Below are 14347 nucleotides of genomic sequence, written 5' to 3' on the forward strand. Positions count from 1 at the left end.
ATTGATAAATTATAATAAAAATTTCCATTTAATACTTATAAGTTATAACAAATACGGTTTTTTTTACAAAATATAATATAATACTAAAAATAGACTTTTGTTGGTACTAAAAATTTAAAATATTAATTACCAGTTAATCTATATCATAATGTATGATGTAATATAGTCCAATACGTTAAGATACCAATCGAAAATAAAATTTCAAACACAAGTACGTTAAAACGTTTAAAAAAAAATAAGATTTTAAATAAATGAATAAGAAAAATGTGATACTTTTGTATAAACTAAATATTATCCTATGATTAAGTACAACGTTTTATACGTCATATTCGTGCATGTTTAAGTACTCTAACTTTAAATATGAATGATATGCGTTGTTAAATCTAACCACGTATGGATGTTTTTTCATTTGTACCGATGTGGCCAATATTGCCGTGAGTAGAATGAAAAACTGTAATAAAAAAATGGTATAAATACTATAGTCCTATTTTTACATAAATTATTAATTTATTACACAATATTATACATTATTTGTTCTTGTATTGATCCGTTACATGTTGTATCCAGTTATGAATTAATTATAAAACGATACATACAGTAATTTGTCTTTTTTTCGATTAGTTAATAATTAATAAACGGAGATTTTAAAAATATATTACCCTATTAATCGACTAGATTTCGTCAACTTTGTATTTTTATAGTTATTATATACTTATTTAGATTTTCAAATAGTTTCCAAGAATGTATTGAAAAAATAAATTTAAAACATCATAAATCAATGAAAAAACTGGTATGTATATTTAAATTATTTTCAATTTTTATAACTTTATATATTGATTTATTAATTATAAGTACTTACTGATATTATATATTTTAAATCCATACGAAAAAATCCAAAAGCTGAAATTTGATCCCATTCAAAATATGATAATTGATTCATAAACATTTTAATCTAGTTGAAGTAATTATAAATATATTATATGTCAAAAAAAAAATGATTAATAAAGGTTACATAAAACATTTAGCATTTTGTAAGTTTAATATAATATCATTGTTATAATCTGAACAAAAATTATTATTACTTGTAACTTTGTATCAAATGGTAGTTTTGAAATGTGTATTAATCTTAGAAATGAAACTACTTCCATTTTCTGAAAATAAAAAAAAAAAGATACATATTATTTTACTTAATAACTTAAAATGCTATTCTAATTACCTATAGTTATTAAATAAGTATTTTAAAAGTAAATTAAATATATTTTATCATAAATTATAATACGTAAGATTGTAAGATTAATCTAATGATTGTTGTTACATAATTAATTGTTAAGAGATTTTTATAATAATGAAAACATTTTAAAAATGTTAAGATATCATATTTAAAAAAAAAAAATTAACTAAAATAATTATAGTGGTTAATATAATTTATTCACAAAATATAAAACATTTTAAATTAAAAATGATGTCGAAAATCAGTGAAAAATACAATTAGGTAATCGTATAAAATATAAATTTATTTTGATTTATTTTATAATTTATTTATACATCCATACTATATAAACATTATATATTATAGACTCTAGATACTTAGCAGTTAGATTAAGTATATTTTGTTTTATTTATCTCGGTATTAAGTTAATACGTATATTACATTAAAATAAAAAAAAAAAAATATGGAGAATTAATTGTTTAATCAAACTATTTAACCGTTAAAGGAATAACATTTTTTATACCTATGTTGACAATAATTTACCTTGTGTATGGATTACATTACCTTTTTGTTTATCCAAGATACAGAAATCAGTAAAAGTATAACGAAGAAGATGTTTTGTAAGCAAAACGTAGCCATTAGTATGATGTTTAATGTGGTAAAATTAACAATAATTTTGGACGACGAATATCTAGATATGTGTAACAAATAGTAAAAATTCCGTAAGAGATCAAAAAAATTGAACACAAAATAAAACAACATCAACACGCCGTAGCCCTGATTAAATACACGCAACAGTTCACATAGTTCAGCATGTAACAACCGTACATTTTCTATCAACTGAGTGATTTTGGATTGTGTCCATGTGCCGGCGGTAATGATAAGTGCGTCAGGTAACCGCTTACAGAAACGATTCAATATTTCGAATCTAGATCCCAAATTTTGGAGATAGAAGTATGCCGTGGCGAAAATAACGAAATCAATGATGCACGGTATCTCGAAAAAATATTTAACTATGGTGTTGAAGTTAAATCTTGCCGGCGGCCACAGCCATATCGAAAATATTTGGAGACTGATGTAAGACGTGAGCAGAGCGGCCAAAAATATATTCCAATTGTATTTTGCTGTCGAACAAATGAATTCTTCCAATACGGTCAGTGAAAGTCCGTCGAGTGCCCTATCGAATTCGATTATGCCGTTGATTATTCTAAAACAGTGTATAATAATGTTTTATTGGATTTCAGCTATAAAAATAAAGTGTTTTTTTTGTTCATTAAAAATAGTCATGTTTCAAAAACTGTGGGCTTAAAATAATATTTGTTTAATAAACAAAAACTATGATATTATGTTGAATAGGTCATATTACTATTATGACTTATTTTGTGCAAAGACTCCATGGCTCTATACATTGATGACACTTTAATGTACACGATTTGGTTAAACAAACAAAACATACAATTTAAACATTAATTTTCAAATAGGTGATTTATATTACCGTTCAAAATAAAATACTAATAATATTAGCAAATTCATTATTTGGGTGATACGTAATAAAAATTGTACACTAAGACCTCTAAATCATTAAAATAAAATTATATGCCACTCAAGTGACTGAATATGTTTTATATGGCTTTAATTAAAAAATTTGCTTCACTTAAATTTAAATATACTTGTATCACTCTAACATAATTTAAAACGCAATCGTTTTCACGATTGTATTATTTGATTTATTATTTATTATGATTATTGTTTAATACTATATTATATTACAATGTTTGTCATATAATAATAAATCTTAACAGTACAATTATTTAACTTACCTGTAGAATATATAAATAGCAATAATTAATAGCTAGGAATGTCTTAGTTACTTATAAAGTTATAAGTTATAACAAATAATAATAAAAATTAAAAATTAATGTGTAATTATACTTGATAATCCATATTTCGGAAACTCTCGCCATGACAACTATAGCCCAAAATTTGATCAACACTATATCTCGAAATAAAAACGTATTATTTACGTGGAAAATGTACGTTAAGTATATCAATACGATCATTCGCACTAGTTCCAAGTAGTAATTAATCATAAAACTCGAATTTTTAATCAATAACCCGGATTCAAATGTATATGTAATGTTTATGATTCCAAAAATGTTTGATAACACTAAGAATGGCTTTAAGGCCACTATGAAAGATGCCATATTCACAGTACGATGAAATTTGTCGTTGTAGTATTTGTTTGCGAACTTGTGTTTAGACTTCTATGGTTGCTTAGGGCATAGAACATAATATCCGTCAGGATGATAAAATAACAATTTCAAGTTAAATGACAAAATAATTTTCACTTGTTATATATTATTATTTTATTCATGATTTCCACAACACTTATTAACTATAAATACATAAAACATACAATGCATAATTCATGAACAATTTAACTAAATTAGGTATTAACAATGTACATATTTTATTATAGAATGAAACGATCGAATCATAATATTAAAAATTAGTTTATTCATGATAAAATTAATCATTCATTCAATATAGCAATAGATTTATAATTAATATTGATTATTAAAAATTAAAATTTATCAAAAAGCCATTATTATTACGTCAATTTGTTTATCTAGTCATGCCAATTTTTGAAAGGTTGTTAAATTTATTTTTCTCTGCTCAAAAAGTAAAAACGTCTCTTATTAAAAAAAAAAAAAAAAAAACTCAGTTTTTGTTATAACTAATATATTAATTTAAAAAATATTTATAAAACTTCGTATACATTAAATAGTTTAATTTCGATTGCACCTGAAATACATAAGTAATATCAAAACTCGAGTTAATCCTATAAATAATTTTTATATTATAACCACTGTATGGAAAATTAAATAAATATTATTACAACAATTTTGAAATATTTTAAAATAAGTATATTTTATAATATAATAAAATAATTATTCTATAAACTTTTGCCCCTGTCAACGCTGTATAATATTTGTTTTACTTTTATGAATTCTGTATGCGGTTGACTCGTAAAGTTACTAAGACAAAGCGCCGTCCAACGTTAAGTTTATAATGAATCGATATAATCGATAGGCATTACGTTTGACTTAAAAGTAAACTCCAACATTGTATAAAATAAATTCCGGCAACATAAGTTTTTTGACTAATAGGTTAGGTTAGGTTTCTTAACTTCAAATTTACGTTTTATTTACCTGTAAAAACCCACTGTTACTAAACCAATTAATAACTAAATATTTAATACATAATAAATATAAAAATATATTTAAACTAATTTAACTAATCAAATATTTTATAAAATATGTACATAAGTGCCTTATTCCGTTTCACAAATATAATTTTAGCATGCTAGTCATACTGACTATTTTAAATGTAAAAAGAGCTACCATACGATATCAATCAACCTCTCAAATAACGGTACATATATACTACATATGTATACAAAACACGTTGAATAATTTATTACTGAATCATCTATATTATTAAGGGTGTTCGTATTTTATTTTAGCGGTTTGAACAAAAATTAAATTAAATTAAATAGTTAGGTGATCATAAACAATTTAACTATTTAATTTATTTGTAAACATCAAAAGGAAAACGATGGTTTATATAATATGTGAAAAGGGAGTGCATATAAAAAAAAATGATTAAATGACATCAGCAATGAAGTAACGTTTACAAGGTTTAGAACTCGTCAAAGAGAAGCCAAAAATATAATTCATGAGGTTTGGATAACAGAAAATAATGCTAGAAAATTGGAATACAGTGGTGATTTGTCAAGTATATAAAATAAAGAAATAAACAAGACTGTAAGAACTATCGCAGGAAAGATTATAATTTTTTTTCAAGTTGTATGTTTTCAAGGGTAAATGTAGAATCGAAAAATTTATTAGTAATTACCAATATTATTTTAGACTAGGAAGGTTAACCACAGACCAAATATTTATTATAAGATAAATATATTAAAAACACAGGTTAGGTTAGGTTAAGTTACACAGAAAAGCCTAATAAATATCACGAGGAAATTTCATTTTCTAGATAAACTCATGAAAGTGCTTTAGACAAACATTTTAGAAACATTTGTCAAAATTAAAACAGGAAATATAACTACGAACTCAATACTAGTTAAATTAAGATTAAGATAAGGATACGCTATGTTACCAATCTTATTCAATATACTATATAGTGGTAGAAAAAATAATAAAAGAGATAAGTATTAAATTACAAGGAGTTAAGTTATAGAAACTGTCTATAAAGCTACTTGCTTATGTAGATAATTTGGTGATCATGGAGGAATTAAAAGACGGATTAAAATTTTTGTTTTGTCAGCTAGAAAAAGCAAAATAAATTGAAAGTTGAACTACAGATTGATGAGGACAAAGCGGTATATATGGTCGTAGAAAGATGAAACACTGTAAGATTATATTCACCTCTTTATGTTAAAAACCGAAATTTCAAAAGAGCAAAATAATTCATTCACTTAAGGTCTATATTTTCAGAGAGAAATGAAATCGAAAGAAAAATAGGGGTGAAAATTGAGTCATGAAATAAATACCTCTATGGTTTCACGAAATTGCTTGGATCACAATCAGTTGCAAAAGATTTAAAAATATAATTAAATATCACAACAATACGACCTATAACTACATACGAATCCAAGACATGGCCATTAGGAAAAAGTAATAGAAATCACTCAGTTTTGGAGAGGAAATATTTGTGAAAGATTTTTGGACCTGTGTAGGACGTACTAAGTGGTGAATGGAGAATAAGAAAAAAACGATGAATTAGAAACGCTCTTCTATAAGCCCAGTATATTGGAAATGGTATTAATTTTAAAGAATAAAAGAATGGATTTAGCATGTTTGAGGTACCTAGTAAAACCCCACTCATACGCATAGTGATGGATGAAAATTCTAATGAGAAAAGACCACTGGGAAGACCATATCTGAAATGGGAGGACATAATATGGTAAATTGTCGATAGCTTTAAGAGGTTTTTGTAATAGTTAAAAAGTATTTTGTGAAAAAGCTTTAAATGTTCATCAACAATAAATACTCGAATTTTAAATAGATGATAAAATTTTTTTATATCAAGCATTTACAAGTCTTTTATAATAACAATTTTTGAACTTTTGGCTTTTTTTCTATTGAATCAAAAAATTAGATTTAAAAATCTGAATTTTTCGAAAAACTTAAAAATGTAATGTAAGATTCCTCATAAATATTATTTTTGTAGTTAAAGGCTATACTATACTTATGTATTCATCATTTCCAAAAAATAAAAATGTCATAGTGCAATTTACTGTTATTTTTATTGATAAATTAAAATTAATCGTTACTCACATTGATAATGGTCATATTCAATTTTGAAATTAATTGTTTACTTAAAGTATATGATGATAAATAGATTTTATTCTTGTCCATCGTTTTAGATACTATATTTTGATAGCTTGTGTTACATAAGATCACTATTATTTTCATTAATTTTATCCATCGGTGATTACTCATAAAAATATTAATTGTCAACAGTTAGTTTTTATATTGATTATTCAATTTTTGTAGCAAAATAAAATAAAAACTATATAATTGACAATTGAATTGTTAATCTTGGAGTTTGATTTAACTTCGCAAACTAGTATTAAACATCAATTATGTATTACCTACTTTAAAACAAATAATACATTTATAGTATTGACAAAGTCATCGGAGTAAAGATGAATCGATTGGATATTTATTGAAGTTAATATTTAAAACTATAGATATATACTTCACCTAACCTAACCATAGGTGAGTAATTCTGACAACTATGCGTTATCATTTTTACATCGGCTCTACTCATATTTTTAAATTTGTGTATACATCTTTTTTATTCTACACAAGATTGCCCTTAAATTGCCTACCCAATCCGCCGTCCTAACTCCAACAGTTGATGAAATACAAATTAAAATAATAATTGTAATATATATAACTTTGACTTACAACTTACTGTTCTCAAGAATTGTACAGAATAAATTCTAGAATCTTATATTTTTATGTGGCAGAAAATTGTTATAGCTTAAAATACACAACTGTAATTTTAATATTAATTTCGAATAATGAAGGTAATGCACATAATAATTGATAGCACCATTACACGTCATATAATATTATCATAACTGTGAATTGTCATGTTTCTGTCCAAATTAGAATATACTGACCGCTTAACCGGTTTACGTTTGATTGCGCGTAATACTTTGTATTGGAGGATATTGAGCTACAAGCGATGCGCAAACTGGTTATATACATCTTCGTATTCAGGATGGACTAAAATTCAAATTTAGATCTCATTAAATATAAAAATACTATTATTTTAAATGTGATATTTCATAAAAAAATATATATATATATAAACACATATCTTAGTTATTTTAAAATTGTATAACTCGTGTTGATTATTAAGTGTCGAATTTACTAAGTACGTGTATCATTTTAGTATATTAAGTAATGATTTGAACATGTCAAAAAGTAGCTAGTGTGTATATTTTGTATTGATCAATCATATGATGTGTTTATTGTTTAATAGATATATTAAAGTCTATAACGAATGTTACACGAGATATACTCGATGCGATTGCAAAACGTAGTGCATCGTAAAACTATAAACATTCTATGCAATTTAAAACATTATTGTCAATTTGTAATAAATCAAGTTACCAATACTAAAATTTATTTGTAATATCATTTTCGTTATTTTTAAATAAATATATACCATATTAAGAACTTTTTTTTTTATTTTTCAAGATTTTCATGTAAATTTTAATATTATCTAATTAACGTTCGTATTTTTTTTTAATTAGTCAACAATCGTCAATTTAAATATTGTCTATAAATGTTGACATTTACTAGTGATTATCAGTATTCGCAGTAGAATTACAATAATGGCTGTCAAATTATGTTATTAAATCATATCTTAAAGATTATACATACATTTATAAACATAAATTAAAAAATTAAATAATAAGTAATTGAAATACTTAAATTAGTAAGTCATATTTTCTATTTTTCCAATATACCTAATACTTCACTTTTTGTTATATTTACGACTATAAACAGCTATTGTAGTTTCAAGCTGTTGAAACAAGACCCAAAACTGTGAAATAACTACACAGCTTATAGTTTTTAAAGGTTTTAATTTCTATTTTATGTAATTCTTATAATTTATCTATACAAGTAATAAAAAAGAACCTAAAAATATATGGTTTATACTTCATGATAAACATATTTTATTTTAACCTAAAGCATAATCCATGTATAATATTTATAACAAAAATTGCTAATCAAATAAATATTATTCGTATTTTATAAGATTATAAAATTATAATATTATAATATGGTATAAAAAAAAATATTATTATTCAAATTAATTTCTTTACAAAAATCTCAATAAAATAATATTATATTACTAAGCATATGTTGAAAAAAGGTCATGGGTGATATTATATCCGGTGAACATTATACCTATACAATATTATTATCAACCGTTATGAATTTCAAGTTAATGTTAACTATTTTATAATAATTAGGTACAATAATGTTATACTATGTACATTGTACGTAACATACTAATATGTTAAATTATTATTCATCAGTTTATATTACAGATGAAAGCCGTTTTATTGAAAAAAAATAAATTTACAATAATTATTTACAAATAACAATATTATCATTAAAATATTATTATTTTATACTATTTTAGATTTAGACTGGAGCGTGAAGTGCTATCTACATTTTCGATATTTTTACATAGCAACATCAAAAAATCGTTCGCTAGAGCGCGCTGTGCAATTGCGAGTTGTGGTCATATTATGCGGTCGTATAATGCGTACACTGTAACTAATATTATTATTATTATTTTTTTTTTTTTTTGTAATGGGCATACAATTACCATGCAATATAATAATTACAAACACGTTAGTCGTTTAATTAAATTGTCAGTGTGAAACAAAATCGAAAAATAAAACTATAATAACACGTTACACCGAGTTCGTTTGGTGGATAAAAAAAACTACACTCCAACACGAACGATTACGCCCTCACGGCCCGAGTTGCATAATATTAATATGATTGTTAAGCGTTAAATGTGTGAAAATTGGGTTTGAATTTTGAATACATAATTATTGTTGTCGCCATAGATTAGTATAATTATTATTGCCCGCAACGGAGGCTAACGTATTTCCGGAAAAAATTGTATAAAATAACAACAATATTACACGTAGATGTACCTATCTATTAAATAAGGCGCGTATTAAAAATTATATTATTATTATTACTCGTATTATATTGATAAATTAGTTGACAAACTTAATAAATTATTCGCCCCAATACAACATAGTTTTCCACATAATCGGTTTTAAAACACATTAAAACTTTGACTATAATAATAAGCAGTTTTAAAGTCTTCTTTGTGTTGTATACACTTTATAATGTGTATTTACTATATTTAAATCGTCGTCGATTACAATTTTTATTACTGAAAAAAACCATTTGATTTACAATAACAATAATTGCTACTACTTCATTACACCACCAGCTATTGTGTATACATAAGTGTGTACTCAAAACTTACATACATATATTGTTTTTGAACTGTTTTAAATTTTAAACATATCATATGATATAGACTGCTAGTATAAAAAATATTAATAATTTACCTGATTACTATATTACTATAAGATCGTAGATTAACGTAAATAATGTATTACAATATTCTAGATAACTGTTTTACTATTAAATAATATTAGTAACTATTTAATGGCTACTAAGGTTTATGTCACATCAAAATCTCGTTAAAATAAAAATATTAATTGTAAATTTCAAGAAACATAAACATTTTTCACTCCAAAACGCTGAAATAATTAATCAAGTATTAAATTATCATAATGCAACAATAACAATATTTTTAATTGCATACCTATTTATTTGTGTACCTATGTACATAATATGATTGTTGTATGTTTGTATGTAAAATAGTATACTTAACACAATATTGTATTTAATAATCGACTAAATAATAATTTTAACGTCTTCTCTGTTATTTTCTGTTATTATACTTTTTAACGAGTAAAATAAAAGCTCACAGTCAATGCAAATAGTCCAAAATATATGTGCAAGTACCATCGTAAGTTGTATTTACATTTGGAAAACATTTTCATAAGACTTAACGAATGGTTGGTAGTGTTGGTACATTAATTTATAAATAACTGAATTATTTTATGTTGAATTTTATAATATTATTCGGTATATGATTATTATTGATATATTTTGATATAATAAAGATTTACATTAGTTATCTATGAGAATTGTGTATATTATAGTTGTGGGTATGATTAATCAATATATTATGTACCTACAATGAGTACATTGTTGTTTACACACGATATATACGAGTATACGATAGAACTGATTTCATGTACGTCGATAGTAATATAATATAAAGTAATGTATTATTACAGCTCGAAAGACTGTCAGAGTGTAAGGTAATAATTGCTGAAAAAACGCTTTTTAGTATTTACATAAACACCTGCGTGGGAACTATTTGTTATCGGCGGCGGGGAATTTATTATTATTTTTTATTATTATTACCTATTATTATTGTTATTACCTCGAAAACTTAAAACCATTTAATAATGAAATAAACGGTTTTTCTTCTTCTTCTTCTACAATCGTCTAATTGTCCCTTTTTCTTAATGAACGGGTTTTTTTTTTTTTTTTATTCATATGAATACGTTAGTGATTTCCTCGAAATTCGACCCGTACAGAATTGTATTGTTGTTAGATTATAAAGATTTCGAAACCGATAATGTTATTATTATTATTATTATTATTATTTTTTTTTTTTTTGAAAACGGAATTTCGGTGTCAGTCACCTAAAATTGTATGCAGCCAAATTTGTGTGATGCATATTGTGTCCTACAAAATGCTTTTACTTTTTTTCATCAAATTTTGCAATATTTCACGTTGAGCACAAACCAAAAAGTAAACGCAATAATTATTAATTATCACGATAATTAAAGATTTTAATACTTAAATATATTTTTCCAAATCCATTTATCTTAAGATATTTAAATTTTCACTGAATACACCTGAACTGACTATATAACGCTGGCATAATATATATATGAGTCACTTATAGATGTTTAACGAATTGAATGTGAATTGAAAGCGAACAAAATCATACTACGTTAAGTATTCGAAAAATCTACGTAAATCGATCTCTATTACCAGAATATAATTTTTATTATACCGTTGTATTTTATAAAAATATTTTTTCAATCCTAATGACAATATTGTTCATATTTTACAATAATGTGTATAGTGTGTGGGCGACGGTTACAACTATTTCTAATTTTTTTTTAATATATAGTTTTTTGACAAACCAATAAAAGTAATGTGCATGATATATATTTTAAGATGAATGAATTTATCGATCACAGGAGAATAAATCAATACCACCTCCGCACAGACATTTAGATTCTCAACGGTAAAATTATTAGCATTACAGTAGTGTAATCGATATGCGCGTATAATCGCTTCTACCTACGCGTAACGATACAACTCGTAGCAGATACGAGTTAGATACAGGTGTATAATATGACCTAAATTAAAAATAAATTTTTTGTTTTCACTTAATATTGGGTACACTCTATAGATAAATAAAATTTCGCATTGTCCAGGATCTTAATAATATACTGCTGCGCACCGATTACGGATGAATAGGTTATTTTTCCAACTTTTAAGCAGACAATCGTAGTTAAACCATTGCAGTTGATAAGAACAACGAGATTATATAAAATGTTCGTAATAATATTTCACTAAATAAAAATACAATTATAAAAAAGTGTTAGCAAATCACATAGCCTGAAAATTAATTAATTAATGTCGAGCAATTAAGACATTTATTTTTTTTCAGGCTAGAACGTCTCGTATATTTTCGTTTTGTCGTAAGACAATAGCATTAGTGTGATGACTAAAGCTTGAACTTTTGTCGCAAAATATTCTATTTTATATCCGGTAGATAAACGAACAGCGCGGGTTGTACAAGACAAGCGCGAGGAAACGAATGATAGCTAAAATAATGGTTTTTGATGATTCAAATCTATTTAATTTTTGATGCAGACGAATGTCTGTTGTATTGATATCAGTAAAAAATTATGTTTTATTTATAGTATTCAACCAACATAGAAAATGTCTAAGATCAAATAATTTATATTTGTTGGTACAGTATAAAATTGATTTTTATTGAACGTGTATACATTCACGTAAATCTTTAAGCAACATGTCAATATTTTAATTATGTTAAAATTCACGTGGCAAGGTATAGTAATTTTAAAAATTTAATAAGAAACGCATAACAATTACAGGAAATGTCTAAAGATTTTCTATCGTTTCCCTAAGAGCTGGCAGCACTGCTATATTATTTTTAATCTAAAGACAATCGTTTGTTTAAAATGTTTAAACTTGAGTGCATTGATTTTTACTTTTTTTTCTCGACATTTTAATTTTTAAGCGAGATATGAATATTTTTAATTTGTAATATTAATGATACTACACTCACTTATATCTTTCTTAAAAATTAAAATATGAAAATTATAACCGACGCTTGAGTGCGTATAATTATTTTACCTTTAAACTTGATAATAAGTCAATTCATTCCATCATCAAAGCTTAATATACTAAATTAATACTGTTGAACACAAATTTGCTGTGTTGTGCACTTGTACGTTTATAAGACGGAGACAATAATACATATGTGGGGTGTAACGTCCGCTTGAGTTATTGTAGATGTGATCATAATATATAAGGGCACAATACATTTGTATATTATAATAATATGATTATGCAAAATTAATAAACGTACCTGACACCTAATAATTGCAAAAACAAAAAATACGATTTGATTTCAAGCGCTGCTTAACCGGCGGCTGACTAATACAAGCCTTATTACGGAAAGATATTGGGAACCATATTACGTATTTCGATTCGGTGTCGATCACTTTTCCTAGAAACGGTAACGTTCGTCTCCTCCACGAGACGTTTATTGCACGCCTCAAAAGTTATTGCTAATTGCATATTATGTGAAATTGGTTTTCTCGTTTTTAAACGCTTGACCCGCGACCAATTTCCAATCAGATGAATCCTATACATATATAATAATTTGTATAACTCAATGATTCACGTTACGGTTAATTATATATTGTTTTTTAATCAATGAAACGTTTCATATTTTACTAAGCCATATACTTTGCAAGCTATCATCCTCTTATTACTTATTATGTATATTATAATAATAATACATCGTATATTCTATTAAACTATTATTATTATACACATTATCTGCACCGCAGACCGAACGGCTCTGGTCATAATCTTCGATTTCACAACGAAACAGTTTAGGAAAAACGCGAAAATATTTTTTTTTTTTTAGTGAAGATTATCTACTCTGTTAGATAACCATTGTCGTGACGCGAGGTTAGCTTAATCCTGTTATTAACGTCCAATAAAATACAAAACATTAAGTGTTTACTCCGGCAATGGCATAATTTCAGTTTTCCTGCCGCCGTATACCAGTTAGTAGTGCAAAACTGTGACCAATTTGTGTAATCGTACGATAAACTGTTGATAAATTCAAAGTAATATTTATTATGTAGGCCTATCTCTGAAGTATTTAACTGCCACTGGTGCTCGCCTTTCAAATGCGAATAACGTCCTTTCTATACGCCACTGTGCAGGTGCATACTTAATATTATACGAATAGGAAATGTAATAGATAAAATTATTATTTCCGAGCCGCGTATTTCTACGTTCGCGACAAACGGAACCCTGAAAACGCTATAAACACGTCATAAATTAAAATTATATAATAATATGTTAATGTATATATTATTATACAGGATATACGCAGTACTTATTATATGGGCAGACACCAGCAGCTAGCTATTATGGGACGTAATAAATGTTTCGCTCTAAAATCTTTAGTTAAATCCTTTTGACTACGTACGTGACACGTGTCGAATTATAGATCATATATTTTCGCTAAAAATTACTTGCGCGTCACCACCACTGTTCGCGCAACAATGAGTAA

The 14347-nt window shown here is 25.7% G+C and overlaps 1 protein-coding gene across 1 annotated transcript; it reads right to left on the reverse strand.

Annotated features, from left to right (window-relative positions):
* Positions 1-316: 316 nt before the first annotated feature.
* On the reverse strand, positions 317-3174 carry LOC112597501. The gene is made up of 5 exons (XM_025343573.1): positions 3143-3174; positions 1775-2417; positions 1083-1151; positions 860-952; positions 317-451 (listed from the first exon to the last, which is right to left on the reverse strand). Exons 1-5 carry the CDS (start codon positions 3172-3174, stop codon positions 317-319), a joined length of 972 nt encoding a protein of 323 aa, XP_025199358.1.
* Positions 3175-14347: the final 11173 nt, after the last annotated feature.

Source organism: Melanaphis sacchari, unplaced genomic scaffold, assembly GCF_002803265.2.
Source record: "Melanaphis sacchari strain LSU unplaced genomic scaffold, SCAv2.0 Contig42_pilon_pilon, whole genome shotgun sequence".
NCBI classification, from domain to species: domain Eukaryota; kingdom Metazoa; phylum Arthropoda; class Insecta; order Hemiptera; family Aphididae; genus Melanaphis; species Melanaphis sacchari.